The sequence below is a fragment of the Notamacropus eugenii genome, chromosome 7 (genome assembly GCF_028372415.1).
Source record: "Notamacropus eugenii isolate mMacEug1 chromosome 7, mMacEug1.pri_v2, whole genome shotgun sequence".
In the NCBI taxonomy this organism is placed as follows: domain Eukaryota; kingdom Metazoa; phylum Chordata; class Mammalia; order Diprotodontia; family Macropodidae; genus Notamacropus; species Notamacropus eugenii.
The window spans coordinates 36,900,452-36,922,203 of record NC_092878.1 but is presented as its reverse complement, the minus strand read 5'-3'; the positions used below and the strand labels follow the sequence as shown (position 1 = coordinate 36,922,203).

Below are 21,752 nucleotides of genomic sequence, written 5' to 3'. Positions count from 1 at the left end.
GATGTGGTGTTACAAGTAAGTATGTAAGTGACCACTATACTCAGAGTACTGTGCTGGGAGCTGAGCTAGGTAGAAAGACAAAATTACACAGTCCCTGCCTTCAAAGACCTTGTTATTACAGTAGAAAATTTAGTATTTTTTGTGATTATAAAAGTTTTTTTCCAACATCTATTATTCATCTGATCTTCACACTTGTGAGGGAGGAGGTACAAGTAAGCACTAGGGACTCAAAAAAATATGAGTTGTCCATGTATTGGGAGAGATGTTACACATACCCGGATATATAAGTGCAAAATAAATTGAGGGAGGAAGGAGCACTAGCAACTAGGAAGGGCATTAGGAAGTGCTCACCCAGGACTGAACTTACAAGGTGCTTGCAAGTACCTATGAAGTCCCTGTAGGATTTTGAGATACAAAGCTTCAAGACTCTATGAAGTAAGTCTGGGGAGAACATAAGTGATGAGCCTGGGAAAGAGAGAGGAAAGGAGAACAGAGACAAGGAAAAGGAAAGGAGGATAGGGAGAAAACTGATGATCATGCACCTCCCTTGCTCAAAATCCTTCAGTGGCTGTAGTAACCGCATCCAGGTCCATCTCCAGTTGTCCTGATCTACATCTGGCCACTGGACCCAGACGGCTCAGGAGGAGAAGGTGAGACTGGTAACTGTGCACAGCCCTTCTGCACTTAAATCCAGCTCACTTGCATGTCAATGGCATCACCTCCCTGATGTCACGGCCCTCTTCCAGAAGAAGGACCAAAACCAACATTGCTTCCAGGATCAAATGCAGATTCCTCTGTCTGGTATCTTCCTCTCTTTAGCCTTATTTCAAATAATTTTCCTACAGCTACTCTACTCACAGGCCGGTCTTCCAGCTGTTCTCCCAAATTCGGTACTCTATCTCAGGCACCTGTGCCCTGTGCCTGACATGCAGGTGGTCCTCATTCCTGCCTCTCGGCTTCCCTAGCCTTCTTGTAAGTTCAGTCCTGGGTGAGCACTTCCTCATGCCCTTCCTCCCCCAATTTATTTTGCATTTATGTATCCGGGTATGTGTAATCTCTCTCCCAATCCCTGGACAACTCTTGTATTTTTTTGCGTCCCTAGTGCTCAGCACGGTGCCAGGCACACAGTAGATGCTTAATGAATACTCGTCAACCTAATGACTCGTTACTACATTTCGGGGGATTGGCCGGGTGGTGCAACGTGCCAGGCTCGGACTCTGCAAGCCCTGAGTTCCAATCCGGCCTCAGACACTTGCTAGCTGTGTGACCCCGGTTTGCCTCAGTTTCCTCACCTGTCAAATGATCTGGAGAAGGAAATGGGATCAGGACGAGTAGGACACGACTCTAACGATCCAGCAGACTTTCACCGGGAGGTAAGGGAGCTAAGGCGCTGGCGGAGAACGGAAAAAGGAAGCTAGGAGGACTAGAGCGGACCAGAATGGAAGCGGAGGCCGGCCCGGAGCCTGGCGCTCTGTACAAGGAGGGCTTGGGGCCGCTCCACCTCTAACCGGGTGAATGTACAAAGCGAAGGTCGCTTTACAGAAAAGAAAGAGCGAGGTGCAAAGGGACCTCTCCCGCCCCCACCCCCAACGCACAGACGCTGAAAGAGCGCGGAAAATCGGACCCAAGCCCCGGACAAACGGACGCCTCCACAAGACTGCCCCGGAGGGAAGGACTTGGGGAGAGGGGGAAGGGAGGGAAGGGGAAGAAGGAGCCACGTCCCCGGGCCCTCTACCCGCGGGCCAAGGATCGCCCGACTTCGGCCGGTGCAGGGTGGGGCGTGGCGTGACGTCCCGCCCTCCGGAGCGAAGGCGGGACTTCCGGCCCCCACGTTGGAACGGCTTCCGGCACAAGCCGGAAGCCCCGATCTGCGGCGGTCTCAGGGACAGCCGGACGCCTGGGACAGGAAGGTGAGATCCGGGATCTTCCCGGGGAATCCAGGATGTCCGGTCCTTTCAGCTCCAGGCGCGGGCCCTCCGCCCGACCTTCCCTCCGCCGGGCGCGGCGTGGCGCGGGGTTCCCGGGGAGGGCGTGCCGCTGTCCGGAGCCGCCGGCGGCCCCGTCCCCCACCGGGGGTGGCCCGCTGGGCTCCGGAAGGAAGACGGAGAGCGAGATCGCGAGCGGTCCCGGGGATGTGGTGGGCGGCTCCGGGGCGTGGCCGGGCGGGGGCGGGGCCGCTGGCTCTCCGGCCCGCTTGACTGAGGGCTGGGTCACGCTGCTGTTAATCACCCCCAGCCCCTGCCCGGGCTGCCTGCGCTCGGGGTCCGCTGGTGGTGCTGAGTCCTGAGGGATGCTCTGCGTGTTTGCCTGCCTCGCTCGGTCTGGGCGGAGAGCAGTCCCTGGGGGAAGTGTGGGGGGACGAGGGCTGTTACTTTCTTTGGAGATCGGTTCCGAAGAGGATTTCGGTTCTTGGGTGGTCGCCTTCTCTGAAATGCCAAAGCGCACCAAGTATTCTGGGCTAATTGACTCTGTAACTCTTGCCGTGGGAAAAGGAAGGATGGGACCTCTGTAAGTGTTGTAGGAGCTACGGTGTCTCACTGTAGGTTTCCTGGAGTTGTTTTGAGTTGTATGTTAAAACTTTTTTCAGGAGAACATTTAAAGCCCTAGATCTGTGCCAAAAAGAAAATATTTGAACAACTAAAAGTGGTGAAACGCTCCTCAGGAGGCTGGCTTGATTCCAGTTTTCAACTAGAGGTACATACTTGAACTCTATTTTTAAAAAAAGAGCCTTACACTTCTAAACAGTATATCATTTTATTTATAACTGTGGGGTTGGCAGCAGTGAATAGTCAACGTGCTGGTACTATACAGATTATTATTTTGTTCAGCAGTTTCTGTGACTTTTAAATTTCTTCATGGTTTTTGAAAGCTACGTGCAAAGCATGAATTTTATAAATCTTAGATTTGAAGTACCCCATTTTATAGCCAGCGAGGTGAATAGAGGTATTGCAGTCTCTATAGCACTCAAACGTATGTGTTCTTTCATTTCAAGGCACAGAGCATGGAGAATGATGAACTTCCGCCAGAGGATGGGCTGGATTGGAGTGGGGCTGTACCTGTTAGCAAGCGCAGCTGCAATTTACTATGTCTTTGAGATCAATGAAACTTACAACAGGCTAGCACTGGAACACATTCAGCAACATCCAAAGGAGCCGCAAGAAGGAACCACATGGACGCATTCCCTGAAAGCTCGACTGCTTTCTCTGCCTTTTTGGCTATGGACAATTATTTTTCTAATCCCATACTTACAGATGTTTTTGTTCCTTTATTCTTGCACAAGAGCTGACCCAAAAACTGTGGGGTATTGTATCATTCCTATATGCCTGGCAATTATTTGCAATCGCCACCAAACTTTTGTCAAAGCTTCTAATCAGATCAGCAGATTACAACTGATTGATACATAAAACGAACACTTTTCTTAAGTAACTACAAAACTGCAAGTACTGTATCAAGTTTAATCACAAGACTGGGGTTCTCAAGTTTTCAGAGGAAGTTGTGGTTGGGCTGAGCCTTTCTTTTTGAAATGTGATGAGAGGCAGTTTTTTAATAATGAATTTTTAGATAGACAATGGCATACAGTGCTGCAATCATGCTAACTTCAACTAAGGATGTTATTCAGATTTTCTTTGGAAGTAAGATCATGTCACTCCACCTAAAGTTTCTAGAGGACATACATCTGGACTCCGATTTCGTTTTATTGTGCGAGGAAATAATGATTCAGAAATTTTTCCTTTTGGCAAAAATGAGTACATATGGACACTTCCTTTGTATTAAATGTAAAAAGTTCCTAACATGATTATAAAATTTAAATTTTGCATAAGTATTTGGCTTCCTTCTCTTTAAATTTTACAAGCTTCACAAATATCTTGTTGCATATGGGCCACAACTTTTGTACTCCCTCTGCTCCTGTACTGAAAGCTATTATTTAAATAGTTAATGTTTTCACATTTAATAACTGTCAGGAGTTTTTGGTTTTACTATCTTAAGTCATTAACAGCAGGACAAAATTTTACACTGATGCATTTAAAATCCTACGTACTTCACAGTAGAAGTGTACAGCTATAACAGGAGCTACAAATGGAAACTAGTGGATCTTTCCTAATCTTGGGGTAAGTTGTTGAAAGATGGAAAAATTACTTAGGTCAACATCAAATCTGCATAGAAGGAGAGTGCTGAATCTGCTTAGAGAGCTGGCTTGTCAAGCTTTCATTTGGAAAACTAGGCAGGCAGTCTGCCTCCAGCAGAACCAAATGATGTGTGCATAGATTATTCTCAAAAACTTTGCAGAGAAGTAGACCCATGGGTTGGTAACCAAAAGTTAAGACACTTTAATGTTTCTTCACCAAGTTGTAGTCTGCAGGTTGGTAAACTGGCAGGAACATCGAATAGGTCCTCAGAATATACGCACTTGCTGATCAGTTTATAGATGTAGCTACCAAAAAATTGCAGTTTTCAGTTTTTAAGATAGGTAGCTTTTTAGATAACTTTGATGTACTGAAGAGATCTGCTGATAAAAATCTTATCACAAGGTGGAAACTTTGGAAGAACAAAATTTCAGCATTTAGCTGGCTTAAAGAGATTAGCCCTGTGATTTGGGGCAGTGATGTTTGGGGTACTAATTTCATAAAATGACTTCAGTCGTGTATAACCACTATATATTGCTTTTCTTTGTGCTAGGCAAATACTTAAAAAAGTATAACATAAGCTTTCAAGAAACTGACAGTCTAGTTGGAGATAAAAGTTACACATGTGAAACATGGCACTATATGTTCAAGAACATACAAATGGTACAAAAAAGTACTGGAAATTCAGGGAGGGGAGTGCCCTAATTACTGTCTGGAAGATACTTCTTTGATTTTAAACACATAGACTCACACCCCTTATTACTATTTATAAACCATGACCAAGTCATTTATGATTACACCATGGGTCCATGACATGGAATGACCAAATACCTCATGTGTTGTTGAATGTGTAAAATGATGTTAAAGACTAGCAGCTGCCATCGCAAAAAATAGCTTCAGCAAGCCCAAATCATGTCTCTCTGGTTAATAACTAGATTTTTCTGATTCCAAAGCCTTTGCCATATGGACCTAATCCTGAATTTAGAGTTTAGGGTTTAATTGCATTCAACTTCAAAAGTTTAGAATGTTCTTTTCAAGGGGTCATCTAAGAGATGAAATAGTTCTTTTATTGCTCACTTTTTAAATCTTAAACTTTAAAGTTCTTCCTGGATTCCTTTTTGGGCCCCTTACCATTTATTCTCAAGCTCAAAAACAGGCTATAGTGGAAAGAAGGTTATATTTAGATTGAAAGGACCGGAGATTGAATCCTGGCTCTGCTGTTTATCGGTTTTCCATTAACTGGAATGGCTTCTTGTCTCATCCTTCATAATGTGTCTTGACCAAAGTCATATCTGTACCTGGTAAGTTTAAAACTGGGGAAAATTCTTAAGATCTCTGGCTCTGTTTTTGCAAGCTACATGCTTGAGAAAACTGTTGGACAACAACCTAAACTATCTAGACTCAATTTTCTCATCGGTAAAAAGGATTGGGTTAGATCTCCAAGGCTCCTTCTAGGTCTAATCTATGATTCTGAAAATCTGCAGGTGGTTTATTCTTGCATCCAGAAGACCAAGTAATCATTCTTGGTGCATTTTTTTTTAATTTGTGCTTTTTTTTTAGATATTGTATAACAAATTTTAATTCTAGGTCATGATACTGAATAGTTTGAGTTACTTCCATATGCTTAATGTTTTAAGAACAAAGCAAGAGACTTTAATTGAGTGAACAGGAGGTCTGATTGAGTGTACATTATCTTTGAAAAACCTTGTGCAATGTTCTCCTGGTAGTTTGCTTCATTATCCTATTATCACTAAACAACCCATTCTAAGAGACTTCAGCAGCCTTGGAAGGCAATTTAAAAAATTAACTAGTCTAACCTAGCCTAGCGTAAGCTCATTTATCTTAGATAAATGAGAGGTTATTTGTAAAGCTATTTCAGCAAACACTAATCCTAGTTCACAGTCAACATCAAAAGTAAAAGATTTCATGAATTGTATTATCCTGATTCTTTTAGATCTTAGCCTTCTGAAATTCCCATTTTTGATGTGCAAAATAACTAATGTTCAATGTGCACCTTGGATTTGTTTTGAGTTTAGGAGTCATTTAAATGCTTGACACTATGGCTATACATCAAGCCTGCCAAACTATGAAATAGAAAATCAGAATGAGTTAGATGAACTAGGATTTAAGTTTCTAGTTCTAATGCTCATGGAGTCTAAAGCAATGATCAAGGACATTTAGATACTCATTTCAAGTTAGAAACATGCTTCCTCCTGCAACCTCTGTAAATCTTGCTAGCAAATTTTTGACTTTGGAGAGCAGGTCTATTTAAAGCTGTGATCCCAAAAGGTTTTGTTGCTGCCCCAATGTGACCCACTACTTTTATTAAAGATTTAAATAAACTTGCAGTCTACTATTCACTGTTTCCTGGATCATATCTTAAAACAGAAGCAGTTTTGACCCTAAAGATCAGCTGAATGCTAGAATAATGTCTCAAAGAAATTACAGCCCTAGCAGTTTGTGTACACTGTATAAGTCTTTCATTATTAAGAGTCAGGCACACTGGTTCTTTGATACTTTGGATCTGTGATCTCATCAATAGGGGTATTTACAGATCACAATATACCTATGTTAAATAACTTTTCTATATTGTGCTATATAAATCCTTTACAAGAGGGCTACTCAGCAGCAGTCTAGTTTTTTTTTTGATATTGAATGGATACTAATGTAGCACAAGAACTTGGCATTAATTTTCTTTTGTTCTTCTTGTGTCCAGCTCATTTTTTTTTTCTGGTTATACATATCTCTATTGATATCCTTTATGCCTCTTGCATAATTCTTTATAATGTGTTGCAACATACTCATTACTACTTTACTCCTATACATCTTCACTATTCTTTAGAGAATTTTCATTTATAATTAATTTATTAAAATGTGCAGTTTTCCTATCCTGTTCAACTTTGGACCCCACTCATTGTCTGTGTGTGTTCTCCAAGATATATGTACTGGTGAACTAACTCTATAGGATGTCCAGTCAACGATGTCATATTCTGGACAACAGTCATTCATCCCTTTAGTTTTTACTATGTGGATAGTTAGGCCAAACTCTTAAATAATTATAGACTTCATTCAGGAAGCTCTGCAGTATTCTGGGGGTTTGATTGAATTAGCACAATGATGTCCAGAAAGGAGCATTTGGAGGACCTCACTACCTCTGGGAAGTTCCTCTAAGGAATCCATTTGGAGTCTGTGCTGGATATCTCCATACCTTTGACAAGCATGTAATTATGTTTTATGCCTTGCTCTTAACAGTAAAAATCAGTCACCAGCAGTTACTCATGTTGTTACCTTTCTTAAGAAATTTTGTATGATTTTTAACATAAGCATGAGAGAAACCTTTTTTGAAGAGCCTTTAAGGTAGGGATGTACTCTACTGAATCAAACACTTTTTTATTGTCCATGAACATTGAGATTGTGTGTTCTCCATATCTTTTAGTTAGTTATGTGACAATAATGATGTGGTCTGCCATAGATGATCATTTATAAAATCTTGCCTTTTCCCTTTTCAAATCTAATACCTATAAGAGCTAGCATTTATATAGAATTTTAAGGTTTTCAAAGCACTTTACAAATATCTCATTAGATCTTCATAGCAACCCTGGGAGGTAGGTGCTATTTTCATTTTACAGAGAGGCTCAGTGAATTGCCCAGGGTTTTACAACTAGTAAAGATCAGAGGTTGGATTTGAACTCTGGTCTTCCTAAGTCCAAGTTCAATGCTCTATCTGATATGTCACCAAGTTGCCCCAATGCCCTTGATGTGTACATAGATTATTTTCATAAAAACTTTGCAGAGATGGTAAAGTAGACCTATGGGTTGGTAATGATTGATATTATCAGTCGTCTTTTGGGGGTAACAAGTTACAAGATTTTTCTAAATCTTTTGTATCCTCTCTGTATATTGTGAGAATTGATCACTTCCAGCATAAAAATATTTTGTGTATGTTTGTGTATGTGGGGAACCTGTGGCCTTGAAGCCACATGTGGCCCTCTAGATCCTCAAGTACGGCCCTCTAACTGAATCCAAACTTCACTGAACAAATTCTCTTAATAAAAGGATTTGTTCTGTATAATTGGACTCACTCAAAAGACTGCACCCAAGGTCCTAGAAGACTATATGTGGCCTTGAGGCCAGAGGTTCCCCACCCCTGCACTAGCCCATCTTACTTTTCCTGTACTTATTTTCTAAAATGCCATTTCCACTCCCTCATATAGGACATTTTGGACTGTGATATTAGATTCCAAACACAATAGCTACCCTAACATTGATCATCAAGAAAGTTTATTATATAAAAAAATATGAACTTTATTATATAAAGTTTATTGTATCGAGAAAGTTTATTATATAAAAATAATAATTATTATTATATTCCTTGGGGAGGGAGAAGGAAAAGGAACAAATATTTTCAGAGTGCCTACCATGTCCCATTCACTGTTAAGCATTTAACAAAGATCTTATTTGATCCTCACATGCTGTTATCCCATTTTATAGTTGATGAAACTGAAGCAAACCAGTTAAGTGACTTGCCTAAGGTTACACAGCTAGTCTTAGGGTTGGATTTGTACTAAGGTACTCCTACTCCAGGCCCAGTGTTCTATCCACTGCGCTACCTAGCTGCCTCCATATTTGTTATCCTCTAACCATTCTATTCTTAAAATATGCTCAGGATGACTTTTTCTTGGTTGTATCTTTCAACAAGCTTTCTTTAAACTTATTTTTCCTTCTTTTACATCTCACTTTTTCTTGAAGTGATACTGTAAACCATCTTCCTTTTTCCATAAGATTTTACAGATGAATTTATGTTCTATAGCAATGTTGCCTTGGGCTGTCATATTTCTCCAGTTGGCAAGTAGACTAAATGTTTGCTGACTTTGTTTTCTAGGTTCTTTTGGTCTTTCATTATGGCAATTGATTTATATTGTTTAAATTTCTTTAGTAAATTGTGAGTAGTGGCCACTTGTGCTGATATCTCTTCTTAGGCCTATTTCTTTTTTGGCATCAGTGGCTTAGGTCAGAGTTGATTCACCTACACAATATACATTCTTGTTTTATTCTTCTAATTTGATATTGATTTTGACCTTTGATTTTTAAGTCAGTGGTATAACTGTATAGATAACTAATGCAGAAATGTTTCCCATATCGGTAACCACTTGTTTCCTGTGATAAAATAGAATTAATTTCAATTTTTTGTGATGTTGTTTGGTGTCCCTCAACTCTTTTAGAAGAAAGCATTCATTATACATATAGGGGTGAGTGTTAAATTCTAAAAACCTCTGGCCTCTACTACTCTTATTTGTATAATTATAATAAATCTATTTCATAGCCCTTTTAAGGTTTGCAAAGTACTTTCCTTATAATTCTTTGAGGTAGGGCATGCTTCATACAGATAAGGAAACTGAATATTGTAGTAATGGTTACATGGTTATGATTACACAGGTAGTAAATTGCACATTTAGGACTCATTGAAGTTATAAGATGCCTTTTCTTCCTAACCTAGCCCTCTGGGGATATTCAATGTGCTCTCTTCTGGTGGGAAGACTGTTTTTCTTTTAAAATAAGAGCGTAGGAGATTTAATTTGTTTGGATAATTGGTTTTCTTCATTTCTACTGTAATTTTTTTAGTGTTGATAAGGCTGAATTACACTTTAAGTAAAAATCATTGTGGCTACTTAAAAAAAAAACCCAAATGTTGAAATTTGTCAAAAGCAACAAAACACTTACTTATCTTTCAAAAGTTTATAAAATACACAAAAAGGTACAATTTACAAATTAAGAAACTACAATTTAATAATAACTAGCATTTATATAACACCTACTATGTCCTGGGCACGCTATGGAAATATTACCTTATTTGACCCTCACAACAACCCTGGGAGGTAGGTGTTATTATTATCCCCATTTTACAGATGAGAAAACTGAAGCAGATAGAAACAAAGGGCCCAAGGTCATACAGCTATTAAAGTCTGATTTGAACTCAGGTCTTCCTGACTATAGGTCCAGTATAAGTCTATTACATCAACACAGCTGCCTCAATTTACTCTTTTGAAGTTACTGTTAGACAATTTCATAACCCAGCCTTCTTCTATACTTAGGTACACAAAAATAATTATTGCTAAATAATAATTGCAAGGGAATTGCAAATCTTGTTTTCAAACATATGATGATCAATATTTTCCTGGAGACTAAAAAGAAGCTCTTGGAACAATTTGTGAACACAAAGACAAGATCTGGGAAGCTGCCAATCTCATTGACTGATGTGGGTCAAATGCTGTCCCTGAACGAGTAGTATGGCTTGTTGAGGGTTATTGGTATTTGTGCATTTCAATTTCTCTCCCTGCTTCTTATGAAGCCATGTGGCAGAGAAGAAAGAACAGAGGACTAAGAATCAGAAGTTCCCAGATTTTATTCCCAGTCTGCTGTTTATCACCGATACAACTATTTAATCAAAAGTATGATATACTTTTTTTCCATAAGAAAATTTTGGAAACAGATCCATCTGGACCTACATTTCCTTAGTAGTTTGCATAAAATCAATGACTTTTGTCCTGAGAATAATGGCAACATGCACAATCTTAAAATAAGAGGATTGTCTTACATCTATTCTCTGTTGGATACCAAGTACACAAAGACAATCATGAAGGGCTTTTTTCAGAAAAACATTTGTGCTGAAAGTTTCTTATTGTTTGTGTATTCTTATCATAAGATCCAAAGTTTTTTTATCCTTTGGTTGCAGACATTTCTAATCATAAAGTAGGTAGCAGAGTTCACAGATAATGTTCCTTTTAATCAGTTTTTAAAAGACTGACAATACAGCCGGTGTATTTTCCCTCTGGCTGGGTCATTTCCAATTGGCATTAAATACATCTGATGCTTCTACAGAATTCAACACAGTCTAAACTTAATAGGATAACTTTTTATTTTTAACAAAGCATTCATGAAGATCTTCACTTTGGTCATTATTTGTTTAGGAAGTATTAAGGTAAGGGTTTATAACAGTTGGAGAAAACAGTGGCAGTTGAGTTTATGTTGGCTGTAGTGCTACAGCCTTCAAAAGCTATTGCTTCCGTGCATTTTATGGGTTGTGGCCAACCTGCTTGCATTCCAGATGGACAAAATTACTAGTTCTGTTGGCAACACTTCAGGACACTTTGCAAGTCAGATGTGATGCCACAGGAGGGCACAAAGGTAGGGAACAGGAGAATGGAGACATGCCACAAATTAGAAAGAAAAGTTTTTTAAAGCCTAACTCAACTGCGCTGTGATCTGCCACCACAGGTAATAACTTCATCTCCTGCCTCACCAAGCAGGGTCCTACACCCCTGCACTTTGTTAAGATTATGCAGTCTCCATGTTTGTATCTTGTCCCTCTTTTGGACTAGAAGCTGCGTGAGGGCATGGTCAAGGAAAAAAAAGTAGAGTTCTCGAGTTCTGCTGTATGAATGCAATGGGCTTGAACATTTAAAAGAGAGATGAGTCTTCCAGACCTATGCTTAAATGACACTGAATGCTCTATAACTTTTCCAACTTTTCTCTCAGGTAACTTGCTAAGTCTTTTATCCCTAAAATATAAACTTGGTAATTTGAGGTTATAGATATTTACTACCGACACTTAAAATAGAATTTTGGATTATTCTCATTAATTTATAATAAAATGTAAAAAACAAACAGGCAAGTGTGCATTCTGTACACATTCCTAATACTAACAAAATCTCATACAACAGTTTAAGCCCATAAAGAAAATGTTGGTTTTGTTGTTGTTTTGTACTTATTTTTGAACTCTAACTTGAAAAACAAATGAAGGTATATGTCTCCAGTGCATTCTCTACAATAGACGTCAAAATAATCTTTCTGAAGCATGTCTGACCATGTCACCTCCTGCTCAGAAACCGTCAGTGGCTACCTTTTGTCTTTAGGCAAAAACAAACTGCAGCTTGACATTTAAAGTCCCTCCCACTGTGGTTCAGACTTATTTCACATTAATCCCACATTACATTTCAGCCAAACCAGACAGTTTGCTGTTCCCCAAACTTGGCAGCCTCTTCCTGTTTCTGGGCCTTTCCACAAATTGTCTCTTATGAAAAGAATCTGTGGTTTCCTTCAAGGGTCAGCTCAAGTGCCATCTTCCACACAGAACTTTTTCAGACTCCCTCATCGTAAATGGTGTTTCCATATCCTCAAATTATCTTGTATTTACTTTTATGTTTTTATCCTACTGGAATATAAGCTTTCTGAGGGCAGAAGCCTTTTTCCATTTTTGTCTTTTTATTATCCTGTGCATGCATAAATGCCTTGTACATAGTAACCCCTTTAATAAGTACTTGGTGAATGGAATTGTTCTCAAAAGATGAAAATTGTTTGGCCTTATTCTTGGTATTATGTTTCACATTTTTCTAGGAAAAATTTGCTTCCTGTTATCTTTTTTTGAAAAATAAAAATTGTATCGATAGCCTAAATTTTTCCTTGTATCCTGTTCCCTCACCACCCCCCAAAGCCATCCTATATAACCAAGAATATTTTAAAAAAAACAAAACTAGCAAAACTAATCAAAAAATCAAAAAAAATCTGGCAATATATGTAGTATGCCACACCCATGGATCCCTGCTCTCATCTTTCATCCTCTTTACCTGAGCAGAGGAAGTGGTGGAGGGGAGGTATTGTTTTATATCTCCTTTTGAGTGCAAGCCTGCACTTTGAAAAATTCGTTTTCATGGTTACTGGTTATTTTTATTTACCTTGCTGTAACCATTGTATATATTATTTTCATGAACGTTTATTTAAGTCATCTTTTTCTAAAAGGTTTTAAATTCATAAACAAATATTCTAGTCAAGCAACTACGAACTGCATAAAACTGTAAAAGTATTCCTGGCACCAGATCACAGTATTATGTTCACCGAAGAACAAATATTTCTTTATATCAAATTACTTTTAAAAATCTAATTTGCATTTATGGTTTACATTCTTCCAAATGTGGTCATTACATGAGTCTTGTATAAAACCTACATGGCTCGTTTTTTAGGTTCTGCTCTGGGCTTAACTCTCCTACCAAAAAAAAAATTCTTGCTTGGCTAAGGTTGCAACATACTCCCTCTCAGAATGATCATAGGCTACAAGTGAGGAACACTGCATACTTGTCAGTTTCAGTATTGGAAGATTTTATTTCTTTGTTGTAGAAGAGTCCTATGGGTGGGATGTTGGGACGTCTGCCATAAAAACCAAAAATACCAATAAAATTTGAAGAAAAATAGTTCGTTATTTCAGAGACCAACTTTTTCCCTCTTAGCTGTGGCCAAAGTTTATATGTTTTCAGAGTGACAAACTTAGGAAATAAAAGGCAAAAAAAAAAAATTCTGGGTCATTGTTTCCATTTTCCATCAAATCCATTTTTGTCACTTATTTGAGTTTTAAAAAATTGATCTAGAACCTGTGCATTTAAATTATACAGAATACCGGGTGATAAATACTAATATTACTTCACTTGTCTTAGTTCAGCTCCTGACTCTCCAGAATTTTCCACCTCTTCACCATCAGCATTCTCACCCTGGAGATGCCTCCATTCCTTTGGGCTACCACTTCAAACTCTTAAGTTTCCCCAGACTTTTCCCCAAACCTCCTCTTTTTTTCAGCTCCCATTTATGTGTTTTCCACCATTAGCTCAATTTTTTTTCCTTCCATTTGTATTCCAAACACTTAATAAATGGGTACATGTGTATATACGTATATATACTTATATATGACCTTTAACAAGATATAGTCTTTAAAAACACGTGCTAGACAAAGTCAGAACACAGAAATTTGTAGAAATAAATTTTAAATATTAGGAAATATATAATTTTATGAGAATGAGGACATGTTTTTTGTTAAAAGATTACTTGCAGTGAAGAATGTTTACTTATGTTTTGACATAATCAGATTGCCTTCCCATTCTTTTAAAGTAAGTCTAACCACAATTTCTAAAAAAAAAATTTTGTTGCTCTACCACTCCCACCTAGACTGACAAATGATATTTCAACTTTCTATCTGCAAGCTGAAGGAGAAAAAATGTACTTAATAGGCAAATATATTGTTCTAACACAAAAAAGACACATTTTTCTGTCTGAGTGACTTTGACCAAGGCATTGGTCTGCTTCCTGACATGTAAAGTAAGGACCGGTGGTCATCTTGTATAACCATTTAGCTTTCAAATCCTGTAATTCTTTTAATTTCATTTAATTCTTTCATATATGCTTTGCATTAATTTGCATGACTATGATATCTAAACCTAATAGGAAAATGGTAGGTCAATTCCCTTTGCCATCAGACAAGTTAGTTATTTCACAAAGTCACGTTAAGATGCTTTATTCACTCCTCAGTATTAAATTACTGATTGTTAAATCTGGAACCGACAGTTTGAAAAGGTGTAATATAGTGTTTTTTTCTTAGCTGTATTTAACACACACACACACAAAATGAAAACGGTTCATACCCATATAAACTAATGCTTTTATCTCTGGCAGCTGAGAAGTAATGGTAGAAGAGCTATTCCGTGTGTGTGTGTGTGTGTGTGTGTGTGTGTGTGTGTGTGTCCTAAAAGCAATTTTATAGAAGTATTTAATCACAAGACGTAAGTCAATAAGGAGCACAGGATTTTCTTCGGGTGTCATCCAAGGGTTTCCCCTTTTCTTCATTCTCAGTTCCCTTTTTCTTCCACTCAGTCTTCTAAACTCCAGTCTATATTTAGTAGTTAAGCTTGAAGTTTACACAAGCTCAGCTCTTTGCAACATGATCACTCACAAATCATGACAGAACATGTTCTTTTTACATAAAAAAAGCAACAGCTAGAAGATACAAATATACCCTCCCTAACATCATTAATTGGTTCTGCACAAATATAATGACAGCCAAAAACATTACAGGGTCTCAGGTATTTCACAACATTAGGGTAGGGTCTGGTTATAACATTTATATGTCACCATGGAACATTATTCAAATTTAACTTATTTTAGGAAAAAAAATATATATATATGTGTATTAAAAGTGTTACTACTTGGGATGACTTTACAAAATGTGTGAAACATACTGTTGTTTTTTTTTTAATTTGAAATTTATATTAGAGTGCTTCACAATATGAATCCAGCCTAATTTTGCAGGCAGATCATTTGGACTCCTCACCCTTGCTTCCTTTGTTATACCTAAACTGGCCTCCTTTTTCTTCCTTGTAAGCAACACGTCATCTTCTCTCCCTTTGCATGGGCTATTGGTCCCTGTGCTGGGAGGACCCTCTTTTATCAGCTCTCACTCTTGAACCTTTAGCTCACCTTTAAGGTACAGCTTTAAGGACCACCTTCTTCAAGAGGCCTTTTCTTATATCCCCAGTTGTTAGTCTACACTTCTTTCCCTCAAAATTATTTTGTATATGTGGAAGCAATGTGGTATAATGTTATGAGAAATGGTTCTGGAATCAGAAGACCTGAGTTCAAACGCTGCAGGTATGTGTATGAGTTGGGCAAGTTGCTTAATTCCCCTAGGCCTCAGATCTGTAAAATAAAGAAGTTGGCTCAGATGGCCTCTGAAGTTTTTTCTACTTCCAGATGCTATGGTATCTTGTACTTCTGTATCCGTGTCCATGTTATATCTCCCTGGTAGAATGTAAACTCCCTGAGGTAGGAGCTGTTTAATTTTTGTATCTGCAGTGACTAGCATCTAATAGGCGCTTAATAAATGCTTGTTGATTGAAATGATATCCTCACTCAAGAGGAATGATTTTATTTTCAAACATTCATCATATTTTTTTTTGGTTGGCAATATACAGAAGAAACATTTTCCTTTGACAGAATAGCCAAGGTAAAAACAGATGCGTTTCCAAAATCAAGTACAAATTTTGCAAGATCTCAATATATACCAAATATTTATACCAAGATTTAGCCAAAGTTTTTTACTCCAAAACTACATTCAAGACTATGTAAAGGTTTTATCCGTTTTGCAGGTGGTCCCGATGAGTAAATTTTGTTTTGAGTGTTACTTTCTTCATCTTCAGCCTCATCGTCTTCACCTTTTAAAATAACAAATATTTGTTGTATGACAATATTCTTGAAGGACAGCTAAAAGGGGCTGTTAATGAGATCAGAGGAGATGACATACGTAAAGTACTTTTAAAATGACAAAGCATTTTATAACATAATGTTTACTTCTGAGGTAAAAAAGCACGCACATTATTACTTTTGAGTTATTAAATGTACCTCTTTTAAATTTACGAGGTAAATAATCCAGCAATGTCTCATTCTATTCCTGAATTTTAAAAATTGCTATTCTGTACAATTATGTACAATTGTACTATTTCTGCACAATTCTGACACTATTAACCTGTTGTTGATAGAGGTTGTTTTTTTTATTATTTTTGAAATAGGGTAGTGGTACTTCCCTAATGATCGATCAGCCAACAGCATGCTATTTCAAGAAGACAGGAACAGAGTTTGAAGCTAGAAACCATAGAAACTCCCCACTTGGTTCATTAGCCAAACTACCTAGTTTATACAAGGACGGAAACTATCATCTTGGTGTCAATATCATGCCCTAAAAGAGCTAACCAACCTACAGTACTATTGTTGATTTGTTTTTCAGTAGTGTCCACACACTAGTAGGGAAGAGCACCATAATCATTCCTCAAATATTTTTTAATGTATTATATGTGTGTGTGAAATAATTCTAATAATAAGTGGTAACAGCGAGCACCTAAATAGTATTATATAGACATATATGTATGTATATGTCTATATAATGTTACTTTATCCTCACAGCAACCCTGTCATATAAGGGCTGTTGTTATCCCCTTTTACAAATGAGAAAACTGAAGCTAAGAGAGGTTAAATAACTTACCCCAGGTGATATAGCAGTAAATGTCTGAGGTCTAATGACTTTAATGTCTAAACCACCTATTTGTCCCTAAGTAAATAATAATACTACTGGCAGCAGGCAAAAGAAAAATGGCCAGACAATTCAATTTGGGCACTAAGTACAACCACAAAGTGCAGTGCCTATATGACATGGGTAAGCCATTTAAGGATTGGTGCCTCAGTTTGTCCACCTATAAAACTGAGATATGCAAGATACCTCCACTTAAGTCTTTCTCTTCTGCCTCATATTGGTGTGGACAGGACCTTTATTTCTTGAAAGCTACCCTCATAGAGAACAAGCTCCGGCAAATGCTAACAAGCAGGAAAGATTTCAAATAAGGGCATTGCAAGGACCCCTTCTGAGTGGGCCAGCCTTGCTACATTCAGAGAGATTTATCACTGCATAATTTCTTTTTCCACTACAGCAACTTATAAAACTATCTACTACGGCATGGAAGGATCTGTCAACACTAACAATATTATGGATTTTTTTTTTTTAATATTTTAGTGTTGTATTGGAAAGAGCCTGGACTCAAAGTCAGAAGACTTGAGTCTGTATCCTGGCTCTGCTATTACCAGTGTCAATTTAGACATGCCACTTCTGCTCTCTAGATCCCTTCCCTAGCTGGTAAAATAAAAAGTTCCTTCCAGTTAAATCCAGTCCAGTACTTAGATGTTCTTCGAAGATACAAAGTTGCTTTACTGCCACGATACAATGTAGTACTTAGAGCATCCACACTTCACCACAGTAGATGTTCTAAGTACCGAACCTCACCCTCGTAGATGGTCAGTAAAGCAGTTTTGTTTGGTGGGAAGTACTTAGATGCTCTAAGAACCACCTTGCACCATAGCGGAAACTCTAAATACTATACTTTTCGTAGTAGATGCTCAAAAGTACTACACTATACCATAGAAGATAAAGCAGTTTTGTACAGTGGAAAGAGCAAAAGGGCAAAGGATTTGGTGTCCGAGGCGCAGGGTTTGAGTACCCTCTGCCACCTACTAGCTGTGTGCCCTTTGGCAAATAACCTTTCTGAACCTCTGCTTATACTCATCTGTAAAAAACAAAATGGGGATTCACACTTGCACTTTCCACTTCCCAGGGTTTGTCCTAAGGAAAGATTTTAAGGAAATCGGACAGCACTCTATATAAATGTTTGCAATTATTTTTCCTTTCTCATTTTTTCCAATCATCATAGCTATTTTTTCCTCCAAAGAACGGACAACACTTGAGCACTAACTTAGGCTGTGAGGCCTCAAAAGACAAAAGCAACCCGACTAGACGTAAATGCGACATTGCGGATCGGAGGATTCAGGGCTGGAAGGGCGTCTCCGACATTTTCGAGTCAGAATTCGAAGCCCATCACTGCCCCCGGACCCCGTCCTCAGAAGTCACCAACCAGGACCAAGCACCCTTCGGCCCCGGGCTCAGCCTGGCCTCGGCCTCGCCGTCCTCCCCCGCCCCGAACAAAGAGCCCCGCCCAGGACCCCCGCCCCCGCCGTTGCCAGGGGAACGGGGCCGCCGCCCGGCTCACCCTCCGAGGCCGAGGTGGAGCCTCCAGCCGCCGCCGGGTCCCGCGCCTCTCTTCCTTCCACAGTTTGAAGGAGCTCGGTCACCTGCTCCCTCATCTGCGCCAACCCCGACAGCAGTCCCTGGAAGCGGCCTGCCTCACTCGGCCCCTCACAAGTTATTCGGAGCCGCTGCTGCTTCCCATCTCGTCCCACAAACTCTCCCAGAAGCTCCATGACGGCAGTTCTTCAACTGCCCGCCACCGGAGCGACCCGGAAACGGAAGCGGCCCTTGCCGCCGCAGCAGCCACCAGAGGGAGGGGAGTGGGGCGGGGGGGGGGGGAGGGAGAGGAAAAGGGAGGGGATAGGAAACCAAAAAAAAAAAAAAAAAAAAAAAAGCCTACGCATTCGGCACCTCCCGCCTCCCCTGAACTTCCGTTTCCGCAATCGGCGCCCCCCGCGCTCCGCCTTCTCCTCCCGGCGCTCTGATTGGTTTTGGGAGTTGGAGGGGCGGGGTTCCTCCATCTCCGGCTACACCCCTCGCGCGCAGTTTTCCCGCCGCCCCCGATGTGGAGCTCCGGGCCTGCCGGCTGACAGTTGAGCATGGCGGGAGCCGAGCGGGGCGGGGGTCGGCTGTCCGAGCAGGAGCCCGTGGTGTCGTTGGTGGACGTGTTAGAGGAGGACGAAGAGCTGGAGAACGAGGCCTGCGCGGTGCTGGGCGGCAGCGACTCGGAGAAGTGCTCCTACTCGCAGGTGGGCGGGGGGCCGGGGCCGAGATTGGGGGGCTCACGGCCCGGGCCCGCGCGAGCCTCCGCTCCAGTGCCCGGGGCTCCCGTGCCCGGGGCTCAGTCCGGGCGCCTTCGGGCCCGGCCTGGGCCTGCCTCCTCTCCACGGAGGGCCACCCCGTCATTCTTTGCCCTTTCACCTCTCCTTTAGGGAGTTCCCACCCCCGTGCGGACCCGCTCTTCTCCGGGATTCCCAGCCTGCCCCGCCCTTCCCGGCCCCCAACTTCTCCCCCACCTTCCCATTCCCAGCCCGACCCCTTCACTCCTGATGTGTCTCGGCTCCCGCTCCGGAATTCTCTGCTTCCTGGTTCTCTCTTAAAGGCTCGTCTGCCTCGCAGGGTCCTCAGCCCCCCCACCCCCCGTCCTGGAGGTCAGGTAGTCCGCTAGCGTGGTCCTTGCCCTCCGAGGACGTCGCCCAGCCGCGTGGCTCTTGACCTTCTCTGCCTCCGCCGCCCAGCGCCGTGCCGGGCACGCAGTAGGCGTTTAATAAATGCTTGTTGGCCTGAGGCCAGTCTGTAAACTGCCGTGTGCAAACTGGAAAAATGCTGGCTAAAGTATGAATAATCCTGGGGAAGACTCCAGGATTAAGGGGATCAGGGAGGCTCCTTGCAGAAGGTGGGAGATGGGAGGGGATGGCCAGTGAGCGCGCACGGAGATGCCCCCGTTCTTGGTCTGTCCTCTTCCCAGCGTCGCCCCCTTCCCCTTCTTTATTCCCCGCCCCCCCCCGTTTCTGTTAGCTCCCGGAGGCTTTGCCCACCCCCCACCCATTCCCTTTCATAGATAGGGTGGCCCTGTCCCCCCCCACCTTGTCTTCTCCCCTGCCTTCCCCCCCAGTGCCCCTTTCCTCAGGACCTCTCTGCCTTATTCTTAGTGTCACTGTTTGCGAAAACCCCATTCCTTCCTTTCCTCCCCTCCTCTTGGTTCAGGCCTTTTATCCTGCCCCCCCCCCCCCCCTCTCCAAATCGCATTTCCCCGTCCTAGGGCGAGCAAGAAGGGATAGTAAGTTGTGGGCTGGCTTCTTTGGGAGGTGAGGGTCAGGGACGTCCTGTCCAGTTGCGTGGATGTGATGTAGTATTTTGTAGAAACGAGTTATTTGTAGAAGCTCTGCTTTCAACGTTAGATTAGGAACCAGAAGAGCGGATAATAGGGGAAAAGGGAGAGAAGAGAGCAGATTTGGCATTGAAGACTGCGGAAGGATGAAGGTTATAGGGGTTCCCTTTACCGGCTAGGGGTGCGTAGAAGTGCAGTAAGGACACTAGACGGAAGAATTAAAATGTGCAGAGATCCCTGTCCAGAAAGCTTAGTGGAGTGTGGAGAGAAAGGGACTTGAAGACGTTTTCTGGTGTGGACTAACATAATACAGCAGCCATTGAGAAACGTGTGAGCTGCTGCAGCATTAAATAATAATTCTCAGTATCGAGTTCTCTTTGGGATTGGAGGCGATACTCTTTACCTTAGAGGTGGTATGCTTCAGGCCTTGATCTTAATGAGAGTTTAAACCTGGTAGCCTTTTAGGAGAGAGCACCTGGGGCTGTGCTAAAACACCTCAGAGGTGATTTTTTTAAAAAGCTTGATTTGCAGCAGGTGGGTAGGCAAAAACCTGTTTGTTCTGTAAGGGAGGAAGGGGAGAAGGCATTATTCTTCCATAAAGTAAATTGTCTTTCAGATTTAAATATCTAAGTTGACCAAACATTTTCCAAGATGAAAATATGATGGTTAATTATTTTCATGTTCTCAGAAATACCAACATTGTAAAATGTTGATTAACCAGAACCCTGCTAACACTTAATTAGCTAAATTTATTTTGCTGTTTCCCATTTTTATGAAAGATTTAAGCCATAAGGCAAGTAGTATAAGCATTTTAATACAAAAAGTGTATTTTAAGATGTCTGGGGGCACAACCCCTACATCATCCACATCTATTCCTATAACCTTTTATGATCTTTCTTGATATGCAGTGATGATGAGACACTAAAAGATTTTCAGTCATCAAATATTGTTATCTATCCCAAACTATAATTATTAAGGCAAAGCAGTTCCCTAATTCATTTTAGAGTTTTAAAAGGGGTTGGAAGAATTATATTTTGGCAAAACCTTTATTGACCACAACAGCTCATTTTTTGTGTAGTTTAATTAATAAAATACCTTTCTTGAGCATTGACTTTATGTAGACATGTTTAAGACATGGTTCTTTTCTTCATGGATTTTTGAAGTTGGGAACCGAACTGGGTCGTGTGTGTGTGTGTGTGTGTTCGTGTGTTCGTCCTTCGTTGCCAAAGAAGACCATGACTTGGACTTGACTTTGTTTTGAGTGAGGGAGGGCTGTGCAGGTCACCAGCCTCACTTCTCCTCCAGAGCCATCTGAATCCAGTGACCAGATATTCAACAAGATGACTGGAGATGACCCAGGATGAGGCAGTTGGGGTTAAGTGACTTGCCCAAGATCACACAGCTAGTGAGTGTC

The 21,752-nt window shown here is 40.9% G+C and overlaps 3 protein-coding genes across 8 annotated transcripts in view; 2 read left to right on the top strand and 1 right to left on the bottom strand.

The window, feature by feature from the left end:
- Positions 1-1,037: 1,037 nt before the first annotated feature.
- Positions 1,038-3,820, top strand: LYSET (lysosomal enzyme trafficking factor). Of its 5 annotated transcripts, none has more exons than XM_072623383.1 (3): positions 1,038-1,910; positions 2,588-2,694; positions 2,993-3,820. In XM_072623383.1, the coding sequence occupies exons 1-2, from the start codon at positions 1,516-1,518 to the stop codon at positions 2,631-2,633; spliced, it is 441 nt and encodes a 146-aa protein (XP_072479484.1). In that variant the 5' UTR covers positions 1,038-1,515; the 3' UTR covers positions 2,634-2,694; positions 2,993-3,820. The 5 variants fall into 5 exon arrangements, with proteins under 5 accessions (XP_072479484.1, XP_072479482.1, XP_072479485.1 ...); XM_072623384.1 differs by having other exon boundaries at positions 1,838-1,910; XM_072623385.1 differs by lacking the exon at positions 1,038-1,910 and adding an exon at positions 2,217-2,508.
- Positions 3,821-15,833: 12,013 nt separating this feature from the next.
- Positions 15,834-18,907, bottom strand: GON7 (GON7 subunit of KEOPS complex). Its single transcript, XM_072623387.1, has 2 exons — positions 18,530-18,907; positions 15,834-16,153 (listed from the first exon to the last, which is right to left on the bottom strand). Exons 1-2 carry the CDS (start codon positions 18,738-18,740, stop codon positions 16,023-16,025), a joined length of 342 nt encoding a protein of 113 aa, XP_072479488.1. The 5' UTR covers positions 18,741-18,907; the 3' UTR covers positions 15,834-16,022.
- Positions 18,908-18,934: 27 nt separating this feature from the next.
- The window catches only part of UBR7 (ubiquitin protein ligase E3 component n-recognin 7), a 40,209-nt gene continuing 37,391 nt past the window's right edge, over positions 18,935-21,752 (top strand). For both annotated transcript variants that reach the window (XM_072623379.1, XM_072623380.1), the window contains exon 1: positions 18,935-19,256. In XM_072623379.1, coding sequence (XP_072479480.1) covers positions 19,107-19,256 — 150 coding nt within the window. In that variant the 5' untranslated portion in view covers positions 18,935-19,106. The remainder of the gene's footprint in view (positions 19,257-21,752) is intronic.

Excerpts from the sequence above, each read along its gene's own strand:
- LYSET (XM_072623382.1), top strand. The coding sequence starts at position 2,291 with ATGCTCTGCGTGTTTGCCTGCCTCGCTCGGTCTGGGCGGAGAGCAGTC. Across the intron at positions 2,509-2,992 it reads AAAGGAAGGATGGGACCTCT|GCACAGAGCATGGAGAATGA; the intron begins GTAAGTGTTGTA and ends TTTCATTTCAAG.
- GON7 (XM_072623387.1), bottom strand. The coding sequence starts at position 18,740 with ATGGAGCTTCTGGGAGAGTTTGTGGGACGAGATGGGAAGCAGCAGCGG. Across the intron at positions 16,154-18,529 it reads CTCCACCTCGGCCTCGGAGG|GTGAAGACGATGAGGCTGAA; the intron begins GTGAGCCGGGCG and ends TTATTTTAAAAG.